The 7,262-nt window shown below is 63.3% G+C and overlaps 2 protein-coding genes across 2 annotated transcripts in view; both read right to left on the bottom strand.

The window, feature by feature from the left end:
* Window positions 1–208: 208 nt before the first annotated feature.
* On the bottom strand, window positions 209–2,901 carry LOC134508059 (kallikrein-8-like). The gene is given in 6 exon segments (XM_063319128.1): window positions 209–519; window positions 786–952; window positions 1,252–1,505; window positions 1,844–1,991; window positions 2,860–2,877; window positions 2,880–2,901. Coding segments are annotated over 6 exon segments (762 nt in total). The 3' UTR covers window positions 209–366.
* Window positions 2,902–4,366: 1,465 nt separating this feature from the next.
* The window catches only part of FBL (fibrillarin), a 13,420-nt gene continuing 10,524 nt past the window's right edge, over window positions 4,367–7,262 (bottom strand). The window contains exon 9 of the mRNA XM_063319098.1: window positions 4,367–4,920. Within this exon, the coding sequence (XP_063175168.1) occupies window positions 4,367–4,920 (554 nt within the window). The remainder of the gene's footprint in view (window positions 4,921–7,262) is intronic.

Here is a 7,262-nt window from a genome sequence, read left to right as displayed (position 1 = left end):
GAGCCAACAAGTCAACCCCATAACAAAGGCCAACAGGTCTACCCCAAAGGGGGTGAACTGGGTCTTCTCCTGCCCCTGTGAGATGGGGGGGGGGCAACTCGGGGCACCTTGACCTGCCAGAGCTTTTTCTCCACCCACGGAAGACATGGTGAAAAGCCACGTCACAAAAAACTTTATTCACCGCCATCTCGACAGGGTCCCACGGTCAACTCCTGCCCCCCCCTGCCCCGCCCCAGGGCATGTGCCCCAGCGCTCGGACCGGCCGGCTCTGGGGACCTTCGTCAGGGAGGAGGAGGAGGAGGAGGAGCTGTGAGGTCCATCCTGTGGCCACGGGGGCGCTGGGGACGGATCGGGGAGGCTGGGGATTCAGTTCCTTCTCATGGTGTCCTGAAGCCACCGGGTGTATTTGCAGAGGTTGACGTAGACACCGGGTTTCTTGGGGTCCCCGCAGATGCCCGGGCCCCAGGAGACGATACCCTGGAGCCGCCCATCGCACATGAGGGGTCCCCCGGAGTCACCCTGACGAGGCAAGAAGGGAGGGGGGGCATGTGGGGATCTGGGACTCCCCCCAAAGGATCCCCCCCCAAACCTGAGGCCGCTTCAAGGCTCTCCGCCCACAAAATCCCACCACGGAGAAGGCCTCCTCTCCTCCCACCGAGCGAAGCCATCTCCCCTCCCACCCCGTGTACCCAAATCCCAGTTAGGTGCCGCCGGCTGCACCGAATCGTGCCCGTTCTCAGCCCCCAAACCCTTCCCTCGTGGGGTTTTGGGGTCCCTGCACCCACCTGGCAGGAGTCAGCCCGACTGCGGGACTCGCCCGCGCACACCATGTTGGAGGTGATGGAGTCGGGGTAGATGCGCCGGCACTGCTCTTCCGAGACAATGGTCACCTTGGTGCAGTGAAGGTCCTCGGGGAAGTTGACTGTGGGGATGATGGAGGGCACGAGGTCACCTGGGGGAAGGGGGGGACGGACCAAGTGATCCAACTTGGACCCAGCTTGGACCTCTTGTCCTCTTTGCCCATCCCTCCTCTTCCTCTTGGTGGCACCAAGCAGGAGCTCCGAGGCTTCCTGGGGCCCTGAGCAGGTCCCCCAGATGCCTGGGTTCCCTCGGGGGGTCTAACCCTTGTTAGACCAGGACCAGGGTGGGAAGGGGACTTTGGGGGATCCCGGACACCTGGGTCCTTGAGGAGAAGACACACATCTAGGGGTTATTAGTGCACCCCAGATGTCTGGGTGAGAAGCTTCCTACCTTCAGGGCTGGTGGTGGACCCCCAGCCCGAGATCTGGCAGGTCTTGCCGGGCACGGGGCAGTGGGAAGCCAACGGCAACGGTTTCACCTCCTTGTTGATGTGGACGGGCAGGAACAACTTGATGAGCATCAGGTCACCATCCTTGTTGGTCTCGTTGTAGCGCGGGTACCTGAAGACCTTGGCCGAGCGCCGCCGCTGCTCGGTGCTACCCGAGTCCTTGTGGCTCCGGCCCCCCAACCGCACGTTGATGAAGCTGATGAAGCCGAAGGCATGAGGGTTGTTGGTGGTGGTGGGTCCACGTTGGACATAGCGGGGACCACAGCACCCCACACAAAGCAAGGGGCGGAGGCAGAGCCGTGGTCCCAGAAGGTGGTGACACGGGCAGAAGAAGCAAAAGTAGAAAAGGGCAGAGTTTCGGTTACGCGTGGGTGGAAAAGGGGCAGAGTGAAGCCCTCTGAGATGCCACCAACCCTCCCAGCTCTGCTTGGCTGGAAAGCAGGAGCCCAGGTGTCACCCAGCACCGATTCCTGCTCCGTCTCAGCCCATCGACACCAAACCCAACCGGGCACCGCTGTCCCCGTGGCCTCCTACCCTGAGACGTGGCAGTGGGCGGCCGTCAGCACCCAGTTCTTGTCCACCAGCGTCCCCCCGCAGATGAACCTCTCGCCTTTGAAGAGGGCGGCCTGCCAGGGCAGGTCGCAGGAGGTCCCCTCGATCACCCACAGGACGTTCCTCGAGGCTGTTGGGGACAAAGGGACACGGGCACAGGGTAGGTTGGGACCCTCTGGTGTGACATGGTCACCCCTAGTGGCCCCGTCCCCATGTCTCCTAGACAAGGGGTGAATCGGTGGTGGAAGTGGCCGTCCAGCGTGGGAGAGACCAGGAGGTCTATGGGGTGGAGAGGGGGCACCTGGGACAGATGGGGGTCCCTGGGATGAATGGTGAGGTGTCCCATGGGTCCTTGGGGCAGACATGGGGCACCCGGGTGGATGTGCAGCTTCTGGGGAAGACATGGCGGGGTCTCACGGGTGGACGTGGGGCCCATGGGGTGGGCATGAGCTCCCCCGGGGAAGATATATGACTGGGGAGCACCCAAGGTGGATGTGGGGCAGCCCCACGAGTAGATGTGGGGTGCCTGGGGTGGTTGGGGGTCCCCAAGGTGGACTTGGTGGTCCCACAGGTAGACGTGGTACCCCTGGGGTGGGCACAGGGGGCCTGCAGAGGGATGTGGGGGGCCCACAGGTGGACAAGTGACACCCAAGGTAGATGTGGGGTGGACATAGAGGTGCCTGAGGCAGTTGTGGGCTGCTGGGGAGGATACACGGGTCCCACAGGTAGGCGTGGGGCATTCAATGCGGCCACGGGGGTCCCAGGGGTGGACACGGGGCATCCAAGGTGGGCGTGAGGGTCCCATGGGACTCCTTGGGGTGGACGTGGGGGTCCATGGGTGTTCAGAGGGCATCCAAGGTGGAGGACATGGACATCCCACCGAGTGGACACGGAGCATCCAAGGTGTGGAGGGGGGGTTCCCCAGGTGGACATGGGACCTCCAGGGTGGACACAGGACCCTCCAGGGCAGACATGGGGGGTCCCAGGTCCTCTCCTACCTGTGGCTACCAGCGCAGGAGCATCAGGAGCAGGACCTTCATGCCGGAGGGCTGGGAGCTGTGGGGAGATGGCGAGGGGGTGGCTCCGGCCCTGGGTGGCCCACGGCAGGGTGGGGGGTAAGGGTGGGGACACGGACCTTTGGGGACACGAGGTGTCAGGAGGACAGGAGGGAATGAGGAAAGGGAGGGAGGAGGAAGGGAGGACGGGAAAGGGGTGAGGGAGGACGGGAAAGGGTGAGGGAGGACGGGAAAGGAGGACGGGAAAGGGGGGAAGGGAGATTGGGAAAGGAGAGAAAGGAAAAGGGGGAAGGGAGGATGGAAAAGGGGGGACGGAAAAGGGGGGACGGAAAAGGGGGGACGGAAAAGGGGGAAAGGGAGGACGGGGGGAGGGAAGGGGGAGAGGGAAAGGGGGGGAGGGAAAGGGGGGGAGGGAAGGGGGAGGGAAAGGGGGGGAGGGAGGAGGGGGAGGGAGGACGGGGAAGGGGGAAGGAAAAGGGGAAGGGAGATTGGGAAAGGGGGAAAGGAAAAGGGGGGAAGGGGGACAGAAAAGGGGGAAAGGAAAGAGGGGACGGAAAAAGGGGGAAGGAAAGGGGGACGGAAAAAGGGGAAGGGAGGATGGAAAAAGGGGAAGGAAAAGGGGGGAAAGGAAAGGGGGGAGGAGGACGGAAAAAGAGGGAGGGGAAGGGAGACGGGAAAAGGAAGAGAGAAAGAGAGAGAAGGGAGGACGGAAAAGGGGGAAGGAAAAGGGAGGACGAGAAAGGGGAGGACGGAAAAGGGAGGACGGAAAAGGGAGGACGGAAAAGGGAGGACGGAAAAGGGGGAAGGAAAAGGGGGAAGGAAAAGGGGGAAGGAAAAGGGGGAAGGAAAAGGGGGAAGGAAAAGGGGGAAGGAAAAGGGGGAAGGAAAAGGGGAAGGGAGGACGGAGAAAGAAGGGAAGGGAAGACAGGAAGGGGGGAAAGGAAAGGAGGAAGGGAGGACGGGAAAAGGGAGGACGGGAAAAGGGAGGACGGGAAAAGGGAGGACGGGAAAAGGGAGGACGGGAAAAGGGAGGGGAGGACGGGAAAGCCCAGAGGGCGAGAGGGAGGGCGGGGGGGAAGGAGGAGAGAAGGCCAGGAGCCACCCCCGACTACCCTGGGGGCAACTCCAGGGACACCCCCCCCCCACAACCCCCCCCCCAATCCCCACCCTGCCCATCCAACCCCAGGGCTCCCATCTTCCTACCGGGGGCTGGCGCGGGGCCGTTGGGGCCACGGGGAGGGGAGGGCTCCACCCGAACTGGTGAAGCGCCGCGGCCGCGGACGCGTCTTCCTCCTGCCACCGCCAAGGCCGGGTTTTTATCTGGGCCGGAGGAGGAACGGCTTCCTCCGCCTTCTCCTCTAATCCGGCCACGGCTCCGGCACCTTCCGCCCGGCTCAGGAAACTCGTGTCACGGGTGGCCCCGTGGGGGTGGGGGGACAGGGTTGGGAGGAGAATGGGTGGGAAGGCACCGGATGGGGTTCCGGTGGGGTCAACCCCGAAACGTGGCTCCTTGGTGGTCACCAGGACCTGACGCTGGAGGAGAAGGGTCGAGAGGAACATCTCCAGTAGGTTCAAGGCCAAAATGTGGCTCCTCGATGGCCGCCAGAACCTGGGGTGGATGAAGATGGCTGAGAGGACACCAGGACATGTCTCCAGTGAGGTCAACCCCAAAATGTGGCTCCTTGATGGCCACCAGAACCTGGGGGTGGATGAAGATGGCAGAGAGGACACCAGGAATGTCTCCAGTGAGGTCAACCCCAAAACGTGACTCCTTGATGGCCACCAGAACCTGGGGGTGGATGAAGATGGCTGAGAGGACACCAGGGCACATCTCCAGTAGGGTCACCCAAAATGTGGCTCCTTGATGGCTACCAGAACCTGAGCTGAGGAGGAGAGGTTGAGAGGACACGTCTCCAGTGGGGTCAACCCCAAAACGTGGCTCCTTGATGGCCACCAGGACCTGAGGCTGGAGGAGAAGGTTGAGAGGACACGTCTCCAGTGGGGTCAACCCCCAAAACGTGGCTCCTTGATGGCCACCAGGACCTGGGGGTGGATGAAGATGGTTGAGAGGACACCAGGACATGTCTCCAGTGGGGTGAACCCCAAAATGTGGCTCTTCATTTGGTGCAGGGCCAAGGTTGGCCAAGAGGTGTTGGGACGTGTCTCCTGGGGGTCAACCTTGAAGCGTGGCTCCTCTGGTCGGCTGGAGAACGTGGGGTGGCCAAGTGGTGCCGGGACGTGTCTTTGATGGTCAACCTTGAACTGTGGCTCCTCGTTGGATGCAGAAGATGGGGTTGGCCAAGAGGTGACGGGACGTGTCTCTGGGGCTCAACCTTGGACCATGGCTCCCTGGATGAAGAACATGGGGTTGGCCAAGAGGTGACGGGACGTGTCTCCTGGGGGGGTGTCAACCTTGAACCGTGGGCTCCTCGTTGGATGCAGAAGATGGGGTTGGCCAAGGGGTGCCGGGACGTGTCTCCTGGGGCTCAACCTTGGACCGTGGCTCCTGGATGCAGAAGATGGGGTTGGCCAAGAGGTGACGGGACGTGTCTCCTGGGGGGTCAGCCTGAAGCATGGCTCCTCCTGGTTGGCTGGAGAATGTGGGCTTGGCCAAGGACGGTTGAGAAGGTCCAAGACGTGGCCTCCCGGTCCCTCAGCCTTTTCCTTCTGGTCATCCTCGCCTTCGTTCCCGGCTCCCTCTGAACCCCCTCCGCGGACGTCACCTGGTCCCCCTCAGTGTCCCATGGTCAAGGGTGGGCGACACCGTGACCCCACAGTGGTGGTCACCAGCCCCCCCCCCCGTTTCCCCTCGGTCCCTCCAGAAGACGAGCAGATGTTCCCACATCTCTCCTCCTCTTCCTCCACGTCCCCCCCCCTCCCCCCCCGCCAGGCGGCGGGGGACCCTCCCAGTTCCTCCCAGTTGAACCCCAGTGAGAACCTTCCCAGGTCAGGTGACGACGCCTCCAGGGCAGGGAGCCACCCAGCCGGGAAGCGGGTCCTTCAGTTTTTGGAAATCCCAGTTGAACCCTGCCCGTCAACTGGGTTGGACTGGGATGGGCCGGGCTGACTCAGCCCCTCCTGGATGCTCTTGACTCGCCCCGGGGGGGGGGAAGGCGGGGGGGGTGGGGGGGGGGGGGGGGTGGCCTCGTTACCCAATCAGCTCTGGGCTCTTAATTAGCCCAGGTGTTAATTGAGCTCCAGGCAAGTCGTCAAGGGTCGTAATTAGCCGGCTCTCATTAACCCGGGGAGCTCCATGATGCTTTGCGGCTTTGGGGGGGGAGGGAGGGGGGCGGGGAGATTAATTGGGGCTGAGATTAATTGGGGGGGGGGGGCGGGTAATTAATTATCAATTAATATGTATACGGCCTTAACTCCACCCCCCCCCGCATATACCTTTAACCCTGCTCCCAGTTGCCCCCAGTCTCTCCCAGTTGCCCCCCCCATCCGAACGCTCCAGTTACCCCCAGTTGCCCCCCAGTTGCCCCCCCCCAACAATGTCCCCAACACCCCAGTGCTCCCAGTTGCCCCCCAGTCCCTCCAGTTGCCCCCAATGGCCCCCCCATCCAACACTCCCAGTTACCCCCAGTTGCCTCCAGTGCTCAGTTGCCCCCCCAGTCCCTCCCAGTTGCCCCCAATGCCCCCCCATCCCAACACTCCCAGTTACTCCCAGTTGCCTCCAGCGCTCCCAGTTGCCCCCCAGTTCCTCCCAGTTGCCCCCCCGTGTCCCCAACACCCCAGTGCTCCCACTTCCCCACAGCTCCTCCCAGTTGCCCCCAGTCCCTCCCAGTTGCCCCCAATGCCCCCCCCACCATCCCAACACTCCCAGTTACCCCCAGTTGCCTCCAGTGCTCCCAGTTGCCCCCCAGTCCCTCCCAGTTGCCCCCAATGCCCCCCCCATCCCAACACTCCCTGTTACCCCCAGTTGCCTCCAGTGCTCCCAGTTGCCCCCAGTCCCTCCCAGTTGCCCCCAATGGCCCCCCCCCACCATCCCAACACTCCAGTTACCCCCCAGTTGCCTTCAGTGCTCCCAGTTGCCCCAGTCCCCTCCCAGTTGCCCCCAATGGCCCCCCATCCCACACTCCCTGTTACCCCCAGTTGCCTCCAGTGCTCCCAGTTCCTCCCAGTTACCCCAGTGCCCCCAGCCTCTCCCAGTTGCCCCCAATGCCCCCCCCCCCCATCCCACACTCCCAGTTACCCCCAGTTGCCTCCAGTGCTCCCAGTTGCCCCCCAGTTCCTCCCAGTTGCCCCCACAAGCCACCGTTCCCGGCTCCTCCCAGTTACCCCAGTCGCCCCCAGCCCCTCCAGTTGCCCCCAGTTACCCCCCAGTTGCCCCCGCTCTTCTCAATATCCCCCCACAACCCAGTTGCTCCCAGCCCCCCCCAGTT

This window comes from Chroicocephalus ridibundus, chromosome 30, assembly GCF_963924245.1.
Source record: "Chroicocephalus ridibundus chromosome 30, bChrRid1.1, whole genome shotgun sequence".
Taxonomy (NCBI): domain Eukaryota; kingdom Metazoa; phylum Chordata; class Aves; order Charadriiformes; family Laridae; genus Chroicocephalus; species Chroicocephalus ridibundus.
Note: the sequence above shows the minus strand (reverse complement) of the source record. Positions and strands in the feature narration are given on the sequence as shown.